Raw genomic sequence first — 19737 nt, 5'->3', positions numbered from 1 at the left:
GAAAGAAAGGTATTGTCATCCAGTGGTCGGAACATAAGCCAAGGAGTGCGAAATCTGAATGCTTCTGTCTTCCTTTTGTGATGGCATTGGCTCTGCCCTTGAGTCAATGATTTGAATCCCTCACAATTCTGGGTGTTCCATTTGCTCTGTTTACCAGAGGAAGTATTTCTAGGTCCAATGGCAAGAAAAGACTTCAGAAGGTCATTTGGTGGGGTCTACTGCTCCCAGCCAAGGAACATACCTACATATTATAGAACAGACCACTTCTACAAAATTCTGCTACAAAGGGCACAGTAGTAAATATTTTAGCTTTTGAGGGCCATACGGTCCTTGTCACAACTCCCCACCTCTGCTGTTTGGCGTGATAGAAGCCGTAGACAATACAGAAATGAATGAGCATGGTTGAGTTCCAGTAAAACATGTTTATGGAAACTGAAATTTGAATTTCATATAATTTTTATATGTCACAAAATATTATTCTCCTAGTGATTTTTTTCAACCATTTAAATATGTAAAACACATTCTTTGCTCATGTACAAAACAGGTGGTAGGCTATAATTTGCCAGTCCTTGCTCTAGAAGTTTGGGTTGCATGTCAGGCTCAAGGCTACCTTTAGACAGAGACATGCTTCTAAATATTTAACTAGCTTCCCAACCTTAAAAAAGAAAAAAAAGTATGTGTGTGTGTCTGTTTATATCTAGATCTAGATACGTACATATGTATATATCTAGATTTGGATATATACAAATATGTGGGTGTGTAAGTTCATTATACATTTTGCTGATATACAGGAAGTATAGCATAAATGTACAAACAATAGTAAAATATACAACACTTTTCACCGTAAATTCCATACAGCCAATCTATTCTCATGGAATGCTTTTTGTTAACTATTCGCTGAACTCTTGTGTCCATAGCTAACCTATGATTGCATTAACAAATGAGTATAGTTCCCAAAAAAACAAAACAAACAAACAAAAAAAAACCAAGCGAATATAGTTTCAGTGTGAATGTCGGTTGATCTTTTCATTTATATTAAGGAGAAAGACGAAAGTGAAAAAACAATGATGTATCTCAGAACTTCAATCTTTCATAAATGACATGAGCAACTTCTTTGCTGAATCAGGTTATAACTTTCAAGTATTTCCTTCACTTTTTTGTACTATTTGCAATTTAATTGGTACAGACTTGACAGACTTTCAAGTTAATTTGTGTATTAGTCAGGGTTCTCTAAAGAAACAAAACCAATAGGATGTGTATCTATATATATATTGGCTCCCATGGCTTAGAAGTTTCAAAATCTGCAGCTGATAAGCTGGAGCCCCAGGAGAGCTGATGGGCAGTCCAGTCAGAGTCCAAAGACGAAGAACCAGGAGAGCCAATAGTGTAAATTTCAGTCCAAAAATCAGCAGGCTCAGATTCATGAAGAGTCAGTGTTTTAGTCTGAGTTCAAAGACTGGAAAAGACCTATGTCCCGTCTCAAGGAGTCAGGCAAGAGTTCCCTCTTACTCAGACTTTGTGTTTTATTCAGGCCTTCAACTGACTGGATGAGGCCCACCCACATGGGGGTTGGGGGGGAAGGTGGGCAATCTGCTTTACCCAGTCCACTGATTCAAATATTAATATCATCCAAAAAATCCTCACAGACACATCTAGAATAACATTTGACCAAATATCTGGGCACCCCATGACCCAGATTGATATATAAATATAACCATCACAATCTGCAATATGAACATTTTTCTCCATCATTTTCTTAAGTCTAAACAATCAACAAAACAATAAATCAAGCTCTGATTTGTAACATTCGCTGAGTTCCATGGTCTAAATACTCCCACCACAGACAATTTCAAGCCACCAACATGCCAATGGACACGGATTGGGAAGAGAACTCTCAGTAACACACCATCTTATAGTATTGCAACCATAAAAATATAAAAGCTAAAAATAACCTCAAGAGTATATAGATAAGAGTAAAATGTAGTAAAATAATTAAAAAGTGGTGAGTTTTGAGTAGGTATTACCTTTGTTTTTAATACAACACTTACTTGTGAGTTCGTGTCATTTAATGTTTAATAATAGAGATGTTTATTAGCCAGCTTGCAAAGTTCCTGAAAATATAACAATCAGCTCTGGTGAGTAAGTAATAGTTGGTTCCAGCAACCTTGAGAATGGAATTGTGCAAGCCCTGAGTAAGGTTCATACTGGTCCCCTGCCTTCTTCCTGAAAAGGCTGACCAATTTCATTTTGGCCAAAGCTTACTGAAGACAAGAACAGAAACAATCTCACTATTCTTCTTGGTATTTTTTTTTCCTCTGAAGTACTCAGATCTCTTTACACCCTGAGTGAATTACTACATTTACATATTTCAACCTGTAATAACAAGTCATAAAATTATCAGTCTGTGGCATGGCAAAATGTAGGTGGAGGCAACCAAGGGACTTGCTGGCGCTTCCATGGGTTTGGTGGATGGCCTAGCATGGGGGGGCTGCTAATCCACAGATGACCAGTCTGGATAATTCTGCCACAATCATCTGAGAAATCCTGACAAAGCCAGAATTAGGGTTTGAGTCCTGCAGATAATTATAGCCATGGACAGGGAGACATAGGAGATCAGTGAAGAATGGTCCCCTTGACTTTCAGTCTAGTGATTTACCTACCATACCCACTCTGCTTCTAAATAATGAGTTGCTTAATGCCTGTCAAGTAATTTTAAGTTATAAATCACCAAACACAAGGCATCATTAACATCCATTTGAAACTGCACAGAGAAATTTTTAGTAGGCAGTATATGAGTCCCCCAGTGGAACCAAGACTCCATGTCTGTACATTTTCTTGTCTTCTTTTTGAAAAATCAGGTATGGCAAGATGTTTTAACAAACCTCAGATGGCTGGGATCTCTGGTTTTAGGATAATCTAAGATAGCTGTCCCCAGCAGTACCAGGCTGAGGGGCAATTTGATTAAATTTTTTATTAATATGAGGATCACAAATGAAGCTGAAGAATAAGGAGCCTGGAAGTTACACCACCCACTCACCACCTGAGATGAAATGGTGTGTCATCCCAGGAAAGGAACAAGGTCACAATTTAGTCAAATGTCATATGTACACCACTGCAGCGCATATAATTTAAAAAAGAAGAAATGAAGCTTATTTATTTCTAAACTAAATAACCCATAAATATCAAGGCATTTGAAGGCAGTGAATTGTTAAAATTAAGGGGGTTTGGGTGTATCTGTGATCAGGGTGAGGGAATGAGACTTGGCTTTCATTGACAAACAAATTTAGAAAAATAGATTCAGCATTGCTACTATAACTGGAAATGGCTTGGACAAATTTAATCCAACTTCCCTGAGAATTCCTAATTAATCTCAGGCCCGGGAGGAAAATCAAGATTAAGATAGGAAGTCTCCATCTGTACTAAGGGCAGAGGAACTTGGGGCCTCCGTGTCCACAAAGGGCATCACATGACCCCTCCCTGGGGGATCTTCTCGGAGTGCCTCGCTTCTCTCTTGGCTTTGGCTTCAAGTCTATGAGAAATGTGGACCCGGCTACCGATCTTACTGCCTGACCTGAGTTGGAGACCCACGCCCACCACAGCCCAGGAGACAAGCGACAAATACGAGCCCCATATTTAAGATGTAGCTCAACCTTTGACCACTAGAGGTCTCCTGGAAAGCAATGACCCGTATAACCCGGTTTATCTTCCTTCAAACCAATAGACTTGTTGCACTAAGACTTGGCGAGCCTGCTCTGCTGGAGGCCGCCTTATTAATAACGCCACCCACCCCCACCGCTGAGGACGGCGCCAGGCTAGGAAGGGGGAGGGGACTAGGCGGTGGCTGACCCTCAGTGCTGGTTTTTCGATCCACGAATCAGTCCGCAGACTCCGGGGCTACCCCCTCGAACCCCACTTCCTAACCAAGCAAGACGGGAGAGCCCCTAACTCAAGGTCCCCAGGTGGGCAGCGCGGAGTCCCACAGACTTCCAACCAGCGGTGGACTAGCCAACGGACCAACGTGCAGAATCACCTAGCATCAGGTCCACCAACAGGCCAGGATCCACCCCCTCCCCGGGCTTCGCCCCCACTCATTCCTGCCCCCTCCCCCCCTTCATCTCCTCCCTTTGCCTCCCGATCGCCAAAGTGGCCCGAGTTCAGCCGGTGGAAGGAGATTAGGGAACCTTTCACGGTCCCTGTTCTGATCCATGCGGTATTTTCTGCAAAAATTAGCGGCTTCTAGCTGGAAGAGGAAAGGAAAAAGGAGGGGGGAGACGAGGGGGAGCAAGAAAGGAAACAGCCAGGTTGAATTCCCAGTCTTTATCAAGCAGTTCGCTCACCAGTGAAAGAAAGCTGCAGTGGCAGATTCGAGCCACATGCGGTAGTGTGTAGCAATTAGTAGATAAAATGCTGACTAAAGTGCTAAAACATGAAGTATTATTGTAGCCAAGGTCAAAAATGCTTCAGTTGTCTTTTGCAATTTGGGGGAGGGGGAGGCCCAGAGGTGCGCAGAGAGGTTTGAATTTTCGAAATGGTTGCCTTCTTTCTTCAAACTGTACTTTTTTTTTTTTTTATGATCCTGTTTATTATAGCCCAAGCTGCCTAATTATGTCACTGCTGGTTTTTGCAACTAACTTAATCCTCCTGATCCTTTATGAAACGATTCACAGGCACTGAAAAAATGTGTCTACTGCTTCCCCACCCCCTTGAGGGGGTGAGAATGATTTATTTTGTATTTTTTTACCTTTTAAATAAACCAAATAAAACTGAGAGTTGGATTTGGGGCTAGCAAAGCAGCAGGAATATAGATGTGTGGGTATAGGGTCCTGTGTTTCAGTGTAAGAGAGCCCAGAAAATAGTGGGTCATATAAACATATACTGCTTTATTTCCCACTCCTCTTTTATGCACAGTGAGTCCCAGCTACAAGCTTTTTTATAGATAAATAAAGCAGTTGCTTTCATGATTATAACTGTCCTGAATGGATTGTCTTCTTACAACATTCGATCTGTTTATGAGTATTTACTTTACATTAGCCCAAGGACCCTGCACTGCAGGAGTTTGTCTCTATTCCCCTGGGTGTCGGTGTCTCAAGTCTTACATCTGCTCTGTGATTGATGGAGCCTTGAATCCACGTTATTACTCTCTCACAAGCAGAAATCAAACAGGCTATTAACTACATTACTTCAAAGAACTGTTTCAATACAATCTCCTTATCTTAATTGAAACTTTCTTTGTATGGATATTTGCTACACAGATAATTTACAGGTGCCTATCAAGCATCATATTAAAGAGGTAAAATAGATGATATTTTTTGGTTTTTTGTTTTTGTTTTGATTTTTTTTTTTTTTTTTTTGTAAACACACACCATTGTGATCTGTGATTTTAAAAGCCATTTACAGGATTGGACCAGAGGTTTGATTTATTAGATTTTATTATGTTCATGGGGGGTGATTGTGGTGGTGCTGTAAAAAGAGAGGGAAGATACCCCTGTGATCCAGTTTTGAAATTTAGCATTCATCTGATTACAAGACTGCAGATATTCAAAAATATTCAGACCTAGATCCCTGCAATTGTTAACATCTGAAAAACCTTATCGGGAGTTTACAAAAAGAGAGATTACACAGCATGCAGCCTAGTTCAGCGCCTACCTTGAAGAGACATAGAAACAGGGTTTCTAATTAGATGAAGTCCCTCACAGACACTTAAAGACTTACAGCACCAAAACCAGCAGAAGTTGCTTAGATGCTCTAAAAAGCTGTGTATTTTTTAAGAGAGAGATTTAATATACAATCCAGGGATACCCTCAGGCATTCTGTTGAGGTTTCCTGCATAAATGCTGGAAATGCATTGGTCATACAGGAAACTGACTCAGACTCGATCTCAAATATGATCTTGTCAAAATACTGCAACTCAAGTTTTTAAATATAGGATGTCTTGAACTGGATGTATATATTTACGCTAACAGGACAGAGACTAACTGAAGCCTTAGGCATCTCTCCTGTATTTAAAAAAAATACGTAAAATGCCCTTCAGTCAAGTCCATTCATATGTAAAAAAATGAACAAAACGGGTTATTCTAATCAAATGTCTGCAGTATGCATCATAAAGTTAAAAAGAAAGAGAGAAAGCATGAGAGAGCTGTAATTTCTCTTTGTAACCCATGTTTATAAAATAGAAAGATCAGATGAAATTTCAAGGAAGATAATTAAAGAGTGATGTGCAAGTCATAATTTGGCTAATGCAAAGATGGGAGACTCTGAATTGTTACATTGTCCTCCTTCATTGTGCAGAGTTGTGATATTACTTTAAATTATTAAAATAGTTTTCATCTTTAAGAATACCGGCTCTTTGGCATGGGCTTTTATTACTTATTGTAATTGGAGGATCTGCCATTTTCTTTCGTTTATCTCTGTGTGTATAGAAACGAGATAGATCTTGCCTTTTATTACTTCCCCATGTTCTGAATCAAAAATGTGGTTTAGATAATGTTAAGTGCCCTAATTCTTACTGCAGCGGACGCAGACGTTATGAGAAGGCATAAAAATACAGAGAGGGTCTTTCCACCTCAAGTCACTGAATATGAGGCATTTGTGCTCTGCCGGGTGTATTAACTTCAGCCATGTGAATATAATTTTCATTAAAGTAATCCTGTTTCAACTAGATGCTGTGACTAGAGGTGAAACGTTGCGAAAGCGTTAAAAATAGCTTACTAGTAATTTCAACATCCTGTAATTTTATCACAGATCAAGTTTCAACTGTCATACTATACAGACCTTATTCCCCATATAGTACATGTTTACTTTTTTAGCATGCCAGACCCACTTTAGAAAGACTGGTGCCAATATAATAAATTCGGGGGGGGGGCGGGAGGTGCTGGAAGGAGTGGGAGGAGAACGGGGAAGGGGGTGGGGAGCGTGGGGGAAGCGAGTACACCATTTTACATCAACACTGCGAAAATGCAATCTAGCCTGGCGGAGGACGGGCAGCTGGGTCGGAGCGAGCGAGGGCTTTGCAGTCTCTGCCTGTTCCTTGTTCTGTCGCTCTTAAGTTTCTCTGTGTTTGCATAATAGCCGTGCATGCAAACCTCGCAATGCTCCAGGGCTCCAGAACAATAAATATACACATTTAAAACCTTTATTGTCTTACGGTTCATGCCCCCGGTTTTCAACAGCTTAATTTCTGGTTGTATTTAACTAGTTTGCAAATGGATTTTTTCAGTTTCAAACTATTATTGAGGAAGCTCCCCTCCCTTTTTTGGCGGGGGAGGGGATGGGGGTGGGGTAGGAGTCGGTATATTATTCCTGTAGCGCTGGGTTATATAAACACATTATCATTTGAGAGCGCCCTTGGCGTCCATCAGCATTGTAAACACGTACTAGTGTATATACTTCAAAATTAAAGAATGCACACGCAGAACCGGGAGCCTGAATTCATATTCCGAGCAGACTCGCTGCTCGCATTTATTGATTTATCATGCATCGTTTATTGTTCCAGTCCCTAAATGCAGTCGCTGTCCGTTCAATATTGTTTGCAAAATCCTGAGATGTGTGTGCACTGCTCACTTGTCTTTCTGTTTTTTGGGGTTTTTTTGCCGAGTATTTTTTGCGAAGCGAACAAATGCATTAATATTTATATGTTTATATAATCGATAACCCACTTTTCCCTTCCATGTAAATAGGCATCAAAATATGATTTAACAGATTAGTTCTCGAAAACATGGCAGTGAGGAAGCGTAATTTAACTATCAAACAAATCTACATGTCTAATAACAGCAAATCTGCTAAGGAGCATTAGAAAGAGGAGCAGCGCCCCGGAATCTCTGCAGGAAATGTTCTTTATATTAGACATATACAAGCAGGTCCTGTCAGATGCACAGCGGAGCTCGCTAGCTCTCGTCTCTTCCAAAAATCTCATTAAACGACACCCCTAGACAAGGGAGATTGGGAAGAGGGAGATCTCATCTTCACACAGTTTTAGGGTGGATTTTATTTTTACAAACCGTCCTATATGTTTTTTGCCTTGATCCATCCGCTTCCCGCCGAGATCGGACGGAACCTTCCTTCCGATTATGAATTTGATCATTCCACATTTGGAAGGAAACCTACACAGTTTTGACAGGAGCTGAAAATTGAGTCGTCAGAGAAATATTAGGACATATTTTCAATCATTTTGGTGCCGAAGGGGAGGCAAGAGCTGAGTTTTATATTGAGACATTACGCCAGCTGAAGGCAGAGAATGTTTTTCCCTGCCAGGACCTGATGCAATCCATTCAAGCCAACAAGTTTGGAGAGAATGTTGAGTTCAATCAATTCAGAACGTCGAGATGGAGCCCAACTCACTCCAGGTATTTCGCTCTCCTCCGCTCCTCCGATCCCGGCACCCCCCGGCACCCCCCAGCCCCCCAGCTCACCCACACCTCTGCACCCACCCACACCCCCCACAAACTTTTCACCAAACTTTTACCCTCTGCATCCCCCCAAATCATTTTTATTGTTTAAAAAAATCCCTGCACTGATCATACATACATAATGTAATTTTACCGCCTCAGATGGAGAAGTAGGGAGAGGTGGCGGTGGGGGTGCCCGGAGTTTTTTTTTTTTTTTTTTTTTTTAAGGGAAGCAGAAAATTTGTGGGCTCTATTATTTTTCCACCCAGCTTTATATCTGTTGGCTCTTCTGTATTAAGAGTGTGGATGTCTGTGTGTAAATGTGTCTGGGAATAGATGTTTGTGCTCTGATGGCTACGTTATTTATTTGGTGCTTTTTTTCCCCTGCAGTGGGTCGGCTCACCGTGTGGCTTGCACGGACCTTACATTTTCTACAAGGCTTTTCAATTCCACCTTGAAGGCAAACCAAGAATTTTGTCCCTTGGCGACTTTTTCTTTGTAAGATGTACGCCAAAGGATCCGATTTGCATAGCGGAGCTCCAGCTGTTGTGGGAAGAGAGGACCAGCCGGCAACTTTTATCCAGCTCTAAACTTTATTTCCTCCCAGAAGACACTCCCCAGGGCAGAAATAGCGACCATGGCGAGGTGGTAAACTTATATCTCCCTCTCTTCTTTCTTTATTATCCCCCCCCCCCCAAGTAATGCTTATTACAGGGCAAGCTTGAAAATACTGTATTCACTTCTGCAGGCGAGCAGGATCGACTCCTTTTTTAAAGGGGTAGCGCCACTAGCTGGGGCTCGAGTATTTTGCCATTGTCAGAGTTTGGCTGTCAGCTTTACAAAGAGGATCCAACTGCTGATTTTAGTCAAGATCAAATAACTTGTTCGAGAAGGGTTTTGTTCAAGGATATGTGTGTGTGTGTGTGTGTGAGAGAGAGAGAGAGACAGGGAGAGAGAGGGAGAGAGAGATCGTTCGCTCTCTTGCTACTGCGCTTGAACATCACATGCTTTTTATATTTTTTTTGCCTTTTGAAAATCTTACCTTCGCGTCTGGCTCGGTCGGGGCTGGGTGGATTTCTTTCGGTGGGTTTCGATATTGTTCACTTTTTTTTTTAAGTAAGTATTTGATATGTTTAAGAGGGCGGAAATTACGAAATGGAGGCAGAGTGAGATCAAAAGCTATTGAGTTGGCAAAGACGTGTTGAATAAAGTGATAAATGACAGGTACTGGAATAATACATTCAAATAACTTGCAGATCTGCCCGGGCGGATTTCAAAGCGGTCGTGTAACCGGCACAAACACGTTAAGCATTAACAACTATCTCTCGCCCCCACCCCGGACAAGCCATTTGATGTTCTAGTTTTCAATTACTCCACGCAAAGTGGACGTCTTCCAGCGCGATCTTTGGGGATGTGTGGGACCGGGACGGGGGAGGGAAGGCAGAGGGGTGTGTGCTCGCCCACTGGCCCGGCGAGTCCGGCGGCCTCCGTGCCCAGACGGCGCTCCGGGGGAGGGTGGGGAGGGACCGAGCTTCGCCGGCACGTTTCTGGGCGGCCGCAGGGGCGCTAGCCGCGCTCCCGGGAGGACGCCCGAGGTGAGCTGCTGTCACCGGGCGCCGGGGCGGCCGCCTCCCTTCGGCTCTGTCATTTCATGTGTGACCGCAGTTCTGCGGGCTCCCCTCGTCAGCTGACCGACCTCAGCGCCGTGATACCCACCAGGGGAACTATTTTGGGGAGGCTGTGCCCTCGGTGCGGTGGGAGGGAGGGCGCGCGGCCGCCTGGCAAGGCTTTGTGTTGCCCGAGCGAGAGCAGGGTGATCAAACTGAGACTTTTGAGGGCAGCTAGCTCTGTGCCAGGCCCTCGAGCTTTCGAGGTAGATGTAAGGATCTTTTTGTTAAATGAATGGTTCCTCGTTTAACTCATCCCGGAGCGTGGAGCTGCCTGCCAGTCCTTCCACAATTCCTTGGTTTGATGGAGTTGATTGTACTTTTGGCATCGCCAGTTCACTCCCTCTCCCAGGATCGAATTACCCATCAGTGGTCTATGCCGGTTAATTACTGGAGTTCGTCAAAACCTTCGCCCTCAGATCTGCCTCTTCGGAAATAAGCCCCGCCCTCCTCCCCGAACGTTCCCCCCTCACACCGCCCTCCCCGGGCAGCTTTGGGTTTTAAACGTTCATACTTCCCGACGTCTGCCTGCAATTTTACAAAGGTGTTGTTTGGAAATACTGGGAAAAAATACTGCAACCTACCAACAGGTTGAGCTCTTTCCCCCTCCCAAGGTCTAGCTCGGCCCCCTCCCCCGCCCCAACTTTCCTGCGCAGCTGTCTTCCTCCCCTCCCCCTCCTGATTTCTTATTATTTGCTTTTCAAATTTATTACTTCAACATGGCCTGTGATCTGGAAAAGGGAAGGATTAAATATCCAGAAAAGAGCTGGTGCCTAATAGACTTCTGACTAAACCCAGAAGGAAATTATTCAGTGTTTTATGAGATATTTTGTGGTCACTCTCCTCTCTCTTTTTTTTTTTAATTGAAACTGAAATATTTTTAAAGACCCCGAGTTGACCCCACTTGGTCCAGTTTTAATTTCTGTTGGTGTAATTAAATAGTGAATTCTGATTTAAGAATAAAAACAGTATTAGCCGAAGGTTGCATCTGTTAGAACTGCTGATAATGAATAGATACACAGTATTTTTAAATAAACGATGTTAAAAAATTGTTCATTAAGGGGAAATGAAAGCGAGCCGTTGTAATGATCTGCACATTTCGTCACTGCTATATGAGCCATACCTAAGAAAATTAATCTTGTCATTTAAAAGTAAACTCTAGGGGGTTTGGGGAGGGAGATGGCTCTATTTATAATCCTCAGCTGCATATACATCGTCTAATATTATGCATGATTTGTTTTTTAATGCTAACACGGCTGGTAATTAGCTGTATGATTATACTTGTATATTTCATTAGGACTTCGGCTGATGTCATTGTGAATTATTCAGCCATATTAAAACAATTTTCAATTGAGATAATGACACGCCTCAAAATTATGCAAATGCAGGCTGCATTGTGCAAAATAATTATGACAAATGTAAAGCAGGTAGAAAGTTTCCCAATGCAGATTGCTTTTCCACCCTGGTGATGTCATTTCCCCCCCTGGCCTAAGTTAGTCATTCATTAGCTGAATAGCAGCCCCAGTCTCCTCTGGAGGAGAGCCTACAGAAACCAGCATTTACTGCAGGCACCTAGAGGGGGCAACAGGGTCCTCTCATTAAGAAATTTGCTTTGTTTTCACTTACTCCATTAACTTGTTTATATACAGTGAAATGATTTTTGTTATTGATTTTAAATAGTTTGGAATGATGCATTTGCCATTTGCAAAGTGTAACTGAAAGAAAAAGGTTTCTTGGTGATGTGCACTGTTACTTGGAGAAAATGTTCAGCACATTTAATCAGCCAGGACAGTTTATTTTAAGTAACCAAATGGAGGTTAATAATTTCTTGATTGAGCTGACATCAGCATCCATTTCAAAAGGACAGCCAGGACTCAGTATGCTTTTTTGGTTTAAGAGAACCATTCTGTCTATTTATGATTTCTTGAAATGTAAAGACGTCAGTTCTAAAAGCAGGAAAATTATCATTGTGCGAGATTAGAAATAGCGTCCCTGTGTGGTTTGCTATCATCTGCAGAGGGCCTTTTTGGGGAATATTTTATTGATTCTTACAATAATTGTATGAGGCTGGATAAGGCAGGACTTTGTATGCCATTTTACAGATGGAGACAGAGGCTTAGAGAAATTATGTGGTTTGTCAAAGGTCACCAGGCCAGAACGCAGGCTTTTCTAAGCTTTAGGGTTGTTGTTTTTTTCCCCCACTAAACCTTACCCTTGACACCAGAGTTTTAATGCATCATATTATATTCTAGAAGTATGCCCTAATGTGGGCTGGTCCTTGTTCATTTTAGAATTATGACTAGTCAATCCGTTTTGCCAGAGGTCACTGGATTTTAGGTAGCAGAACCATTCTTATTCTATAAAGTTCAACTGATTCGAGCTAGTGGTATCCTAAGTTGCGTTTTAATACCATTATTAATAATCATTACCAATTTATTATTGGTTATAATAACTATGATAATGACTTAACTGCTGCCTTCACATAACTTCCAGTGCTGGCAACTGGTGTAGAGGAAAAGCAGTCCAGAAAGAGTTACATCTTGATTCTGCAACTTAGTATTTGTTCGACCTTGAACCAGCATAAACACTCTGAGCCTCAGTTTCTTCAGCAGCAAAATGGGGACAATAATGAGGCTGACTGTGGATTGTGAATATCAAGAGGCATTGTATGGGCAAAAGTACTTCAAAAACAGTACAGTCCTTAAAAATAGAAAAGAGGGATGATTGCGGTGACCTTTATTCTAGATATTAATTTATAAACAATAAGCAGGATAACTTTTATGCCTGTGTGGAGGTTCCCAGGCCTAATCATGATACTGTCTTAAATTACCATGAAAGTGAATAGCAGAGCCATATACAAGGAGTTAAGTATCCTTAGTAATTACCCCCAATCGCCACATTCAGCCACAACCTCTTCAGAGGAGGAAAATGGCAAAGTAGGCGGGTAATTGGTTCTGTTACTGGGTAACTTCTGATTATATTCATTTTCAAATTGCCAAGCGCTTAATCTATCGGCAATATACACTCTTAAAAGAGGTGGATGTGCAAGCTTGGATTTCAGCCTGACCGTGGGCTGGATTCTACAAGAAGCTTTACTGGGCACCTACAACTTTGAGTGTGGATGAGTAAGCTAATGATGTCAGGAAGTCAAGATCAAGCGCACCTGGGCATTACAGATAGTAATGACACGTAGTCAGGATTTCTACAAGTGGTTACTATCTGGTTAAAAATTGTCAAACATTCATATTCCAGAGCCCCTGTTGAAATTAACTCGATTGGAATCTCTGGAACTGGGGTCCAGGATCCTGCATTTTAAACATTGCCTCACTTTCCTCATCTATGAAATGGAAATACAGTACCTACTCCCTAGGATTGCCTTAAGGATTAAATGAGTCAATACATGTGAAGTGCTTACAACTGAGATTGGCCCATAGTAGATTCTTCAGTAGTGGTGGACTCACTGTTTTTATCATTAATATTTGTATTGCTGTTCTCATTGAAATTTGAGACCACTACCACTACTTTCCTTTTTTTTTTTTTTAAGATTTTATTTATTTGAGACAGAGAGCACAGCCAGGAGGAGGGGCAGAGGGAGAGGGAGAAGCATACTCTCCGCTGAGCAGGGAGCCAGATGTGGGGCTTGATCCCAGGACCCCGGGATCATGACCTGAACCAAAGGCAGAGGCTTAACCGACTGAGCCACCCAGGCACCCCCCACCACTACCTTTCCTAAAGAAAGGTTTTCTCTGTGAGAGGACAGCATCTAGGTTAGTTTGCTAGGACAAATACCCGATATAGGTCTCCCCAAATCAGGTTGGCTTTCATCCATATGATGAGTTTAGCTATGGCACCAAAATAAAAAGTTCCTTAAAGATTTACATTTCAGTATGGAGCTATGCTGTCATCTGGATCGGCAGGATGTGTTTAAAAGATTGCCTGCTTGTATCACATCTCGTGTTAGTCAGACACGTTCTGAAATCTAGGAGGTGTTGGACTGACCCTGTTCTAGCTGTAGATGGCTGCTCAGTCTCCGGTCTATATACATGAGCTGACTTTTTTTTAAATTTCCAAGACCTCTTCAAGTGACCTCACTGACCTTGGACAGTTTCTTTAGCTTTTCTCAGCCTCAGTTTCTCCATCTGTAAAATGGATCTAATGATCTCTACTTTGTCAAGAGAATTAGAAACAGTAATGGGAAGCGCCTGACAACTAGCATAAGCACTTACTACAGGAGAGCTCAGCAAATGAGGGATGCAGTTCGGGCAGTTTTTAGTAGTTTTAGTAATGACCTTCAACTAGGTGAAGGAGTAACTTTGCTCTAACTGGCTGGCCCTTCAGAACTAGGGCGAGAACTAATGAACTCTCTGGAGAGAATTTAGAGGACTGTGATAAGCATTAGTGAACTGCGGCCTGAGGGCTGAATCTGGACCACTGTCTGTTTTTGTAAAGTTTTATTGAAACAAAGTCAGACGCAAGTTGAGTCCTTGTGACGGCAAACATTTGACCCACACAGTGGAAACTGGGAAATTATTTACTGTTTAGTCCTTTACAGAAATGTTTGCTGACCCCTGGCCTATGGAGTTGATTTGAAATAGGGAGCCGGGAGTGTGTACTTTTTTTCTCTTTCTTACTTGGGTTGGAGCAAGACCCAGTAATACTAAGAAATAATTTAACAGTCATGTCAAAAATATTTGCATAAACAAATCTCTGTTTCATCACTGATTCTAATGATGTTAAAATTTGAGAATCAGTAGAATGTGTACTGAGTTAGATTTTGTAGGTTCAGATCCTAACTCCGGCAAACGTTGGTGTCATCTATCTTGAGTTAATCAAAAACTGCTTGTTGAGTGCTAACCATGTACTCGGAGCTCTGCTAGGTACAGAGATGGATGCAAAACAGTTCATGGTGTGACCCTGTTTCTCAAGAAGCTTATCAGTCTTCATTGAGAGATGAGATCAACACGTTTTGAAAATGTAAAAACAACATAATTCGTTATGTAACACGTTGGTGAATTGTGCTGACAATAAATGCAATGTGTGTTCAAAGGAAGGCTCATGATCTGCATGATTTTGGAAAAAAGAATTTATTCAGCTTGCAGATGTTGATTGAAGGCCTACTATGTGCTGGACAACAGGATACAGAGAAGAAGGAGAAGGGCCTCAGCCCTCAAAGAGCTCATCGTTTACTCCCATGGACAGACACTGGTCACAGAAAAGCTGTCAGATTCTCTCTGTGCTCCTTAGTTAAAGTGGAGATTAATTAAAGTCACTATTTATAGCCTTTCCTGATCTTTCTGGAAACTAGAAAGTATTGTCTTTATCTTTGAAGTCTCGATCACTCAGTGCATATTTATAGAGCACCTACTTTGTGCCAGAGCCTGTTCTAGGCCCTGGGGATACAGCCATGAACAAGACAGACAAGGATCCCTGCCTTCAGGGCTCTTCCTGGGCTGTGGTTGGTTTCGCCCTCCCCTGTGCTTCGCACATGCGCCTTTGGTGATGGTTATCTGTGTCCTTTTCCTTTGCCTGTCATTCCCCCTTTCCACCTCCCCTCTTCCCCCACCCTAGCGCTGTTCTCAGGAACTGCAGGTTATGCCTTATTCACCTCTGGGTACCCCCCTCCCCCAGTATTCGGTGCCAGTCACTAAGTATTTATTGAATGACTATATGACATCAGTCATCTAAAATGTTCTTTCCCACAGCCTGCTTTCTTTAAGGCCAGCCTGGTTTCTTCCTGGCAGAGGACCTACGATGGGTCATTCCCATGTGGGCCAGCTGCCGCACACCCCCGACTCACGCGTGTTCTTTCTCATCTAAAATCCATCGTCGTTTTGCCCCAAGATGTGAAAAAGCGCAAAGGATTTTCTTTCAGAGTACTCCGCAAAGAGATGGGTGCCTATTTGGGACTGATGATGAGGCTAGACCCAGCATGTCCGTGTTTGAGTACTTTTCCCATCTTCAGCCTTCAGCCCATAAAAAGCCGGGGCAGTGCGGTGGCGGTCTGACCAGGGACTGCCGGTCACTCCTTACCTGAGTGTGGTTGGCAGCTCCTGTGGGCCAGCCAGCATTCTTCCCAGACTGATGGCCTTAACTAGGCCAACGTTTGATAGTGAGTCACAATTGTAAGCAATTGAAACCTCCCTTGACGTTTAGAGTGTCAGGCACATACTAAGGAAATGTTATTTTTATGGAGTACACGAGTCCATACATGTAAATACTTTGTTATTAATTATTAATAAAGCATACCATTGTTCGTGGTGGCATCTAGTGATACATGACTCGAGCTCATTTATCAAAGTCTAGTTTTAACCAATATCCAGAATATAATTGCTCGAATCAAAATGCATTTGCTTGTCATTTTTTATAGCCAGGGGTGGTTGGACATTTGCCATCTCCCACTCAGAATAATATTGTAGCTAGTGATTACCCGTTGGTTTGGCTTTTAAAGAAATTTAAAACAAATTTATCGGTTTTTGGCTTAAAGATTCATTCGCCTCTCAGAAATGCCGTCGCAGATTTCCTGCATTTCTTGAAAACTCTGCTCCCGTGGCCTCGCACAGGCATGGATGGCTTTTTCCAGCCACGCTGTGGTCTTTGCCGGCTTGCCAGAGATTAGAACCCGGGCCTTAGCCTTCGGAAAACACGGCTTCCATCCTGGACTGTGAACGTCCGGATCGACAACACATTTCAAACATGCAGATGATGATTATTACCGAAAGGGTGCTTTCGAATCATGCTAATGGCATCAATCTCCAGCACATACTTGCGTAAATTAATTCCGCTTTTAAAATCAGATGCACTGTTAGCAGCGTCAAAGATGGATATTTGACATTTATCACACAGACGAGGACGTGTGGTTTAATTACATGAATTTTCTGTAGAATCTCTGTGGCTGTATAAATAGATGCACAGTGGCGCATGTCCTTGCACGCGTGACCATCAAGTTCACAGCCCTGTCTCCATCCCTTTGCCACGATGAGGAAAAGAGCGGGGAGGGGCCATGTGTTACTAGTCAATCCAGTGGCCCCAGGAGCCTCTTCCCCCCCCTTACCATACCTTTCCTTTCTCGTGACTCAGAGCACACCCAGGCTGTGAAACACACCCCCTCCTCCCCAGAGCTGAGTTCCAAGCCTGATCAGTGACACTAAACATTAAACTCTTGTCTTTGAGAATAATAGGCTTTGCTTTCTACACCCTCAAGCATGTTGAGCTACTGTGCAGGCTGGAAAATAAAAATGTTCTAATTGTGTCTTTTAAATAAGCATAGGAGTGAATTAATTAGACCATATTTTGTCTTTAGTTGCTTAGTTACACAATAGTATTCCTGAGCACGAGTAAGATAAATTGGCTCTTTTTGTGCTGCCTGTCCCTTAATCATAATTACTGTATTGCTTAGGAGAGTAAAGCATACATAGATTTTGAATTTTTTATTAATAGTCAAAAATATGCATATGATATATAAAGTATATGCTGTTCAACCTGTTTTATATGCTTTTATGTGGGAAGAAGTTTTATTGTGGTGGTAACATTTGCATTAGTTGCTCAAAGATGTAGTTCTGGGAAATACATAATTGAAATGTTTTTGAATTGCTTTTTCTGGCCTTTTCAATCTTATTCAAAATAATAGTGCCTCCAGTCCTGGAGCAGTCATTCTCATTTGATTTAACATCTTTCTTTGCACTGTGTGTGCAGGGCCCAGTCTTAACCCTGCAGAGCCTAGACGGGGCTCCGTGATTCTTAGGCCTCAGACATCGCGCCTTATGTTTCTGGGCTCACGCCGTTGGGGGTCGGGGGCAGTGGGGCAGCAGAGCATGAAATGCCCTTTGTCCTTGGCACACTTCCACGTTCTTCGCAGAAATTTCCAGGGTTAGAGATCGTTAAGACTTTGTTTTAACTGGGGCTGGACAACGCTATGAGCTTGCCTTCTGGGGTCTTGCAAAATGGGATGTTGCTACCAGAACTCGGGTTTCTGGCCCCCTACCCCGACCCTCCACCGAGGAGGCAGCAAGAGTTGGACAGCTTGATATAGTTATTGAACAATGGGAGAGTCTGGCTTAAGACCCAGGATGCATGCTGGGTAAATGTATGTGAAAACTGACCCCATTGTTCTGTTGTATTTGAAAAGCAAGTAAATTATTTACAGATATTTGCTAATTAAAGCACATGTTGTTTTACCAGCACAAAAGAACACAGTATAACTGGAGACAAAGAACTAAGTGCAAATAATTTAAACTTGCTAATTCTGTGTATTTTTCTGAAAGGAGGAATATGTTTTAAAAATATGTATAAATACATACATATTAAAGTGTGCGTATGTGTGTGTGTGTGTGTGGATATTCGGATATGCATGTGTGGGTTTTTGTTTGGTTCTGACCCCTACATGGGAAGCCTTGCATGCTACAGCGGTAACAGGCCAAGTTATCACCAGTTACCTGTCACTGGGCTTGCCCCAAGCCCCCTGTGGGCAATGGGGATGGAAATCATTGTGAGAGAATACTTGTTTTCCCTTTAGTCCAAGCTTTGCTTGCCATCCTCTGGGTTGAGCTCGGCTCAGGGTACCAGTGGAAAAAAAGAAACTATCCAGATATTATAGCAGAGAATAAAAATGTTCTTACTCACTGCCTTGTTCTCTGACTTTCCTCCATGACAGGCTCAGGTTTAGTTGTTTTTCTTCTGTGACTACCCAACTTCGGTGACATTCTGGTTGGAAATCTGTGTTGTGGGATGAGGGCCTCTTGACATGGGGCGAAGGGTTCAGATGCAGAGGTCGCCGAGAACATTCTCATACTCTCAGAGACCTTCCCCTGGCTGGATGTTGGTGGAGCCATCGGTGCAGCTGGTCCCTCTGGCTCTGCCATCTGCACCGACATGTTTGGTTTCAGGTGTGACTGGCTGGACATCCCTTGGCTTTGTTGATAAAGAGGATCAGGAAGGCTTGCCATGGTTATCTAAGAAAAAGGCTCATGTCTAATTTGCCATGGACATTTGAATAGACTTATAGGACATTCAAGAGAGCAAGTCCAGCCCCCTTTATTTAATGGACACAGAAAGGCCAGAAAAATCTTGGGCCTAACAGCCAGCACCCTCGGGCACAACGGTCTGCTGCTTTGAGGAAGAAGGGCTGCTCTCTTAAGGTTCTACTCTGAGGAAAATAGGCAGACGTTTCCCATGGGTGTGTTCAGGGTGGATCATCCCAGCGCTCTTAACCAGTAGATGGTGCCTCTGTGGGACATGACTCGTATAAAATCACTAATGAGAGTGTGGGCTTTAGTGCCAAGATACTTACCCAAGGGTCAGTGATTACAAAGAAACCAGGCTTGGTGTTCACAGTCCCCTCTGGACCTTACCTTCATTTCCATATTCTTTCCTGAAGTTAGGAGGGCCCTCTGATGGTATTATTTATGTTGGCTTAAGAAAAGCTTTGCTGAGACAGCACTCTTGGCGGCAAACTGAATTGGCATTTCTGCCACTCTGATATTCACGGATGGTTTCTTTCATTCTGAAATGTTTATTGCATGCCTACTATGTGTCGTTTCTCTCCAGTGGGGACATTAAGAGTGAACACAATGACTAATGCACAGATAAAAATTTCTGTTCCCATAGAGCTTACTCATTCTCTCATAATAAGAAGGAAAAAGCAACTTGATTGATTTATCCAAAGTGGCGGAAAACCATCCCCATACATT

At 42.5% G+C, this 19737-nt stretch overlaps 1 protein-coding gene across 1 annotated transcript in view; it reads left to right on the top strand.

Annotated features, from left to right (window-relative positions):
- The first annotated feature begins 8184 nt into the window (after positions 1-8184).
- ARID5B (AT-rich interaction domain 5B) overlaps positions 8185-19737 on the top strand; it is a 175410-nt gene continuing 163857 nt past the window's right edge. Inside the window, 2 exon segments of the mRNA XM_081824186.1 lie at positions 8185-8342; positions 8775-9029. Of these exon segments, the coding sequence (XP_081680312.1) occupies positions 8322-8342; positions 8775-9029 (276 nt within the window). The 5' untranslated portion in view covers positions 8185-8321.

Source organism: Leptonychotes weddellii, chromosome 6, assembly GCF_054177405.1.
Source record: "Leptonychotes weddellii isolate Sample4059 chromosome 6, ASM5417740v2, whole genome shotgun sequence".
NCBI lineage: Eukaryota > Metazoa > Chordata > Mammalia > Carnivora > Phocidae > Leptonychotes > Leptonychotes weddellii.
Note: the sequence above shows the minus strand (reverse complement) of the source record. Positions and strands in the feature narration are given on the sequence as shown.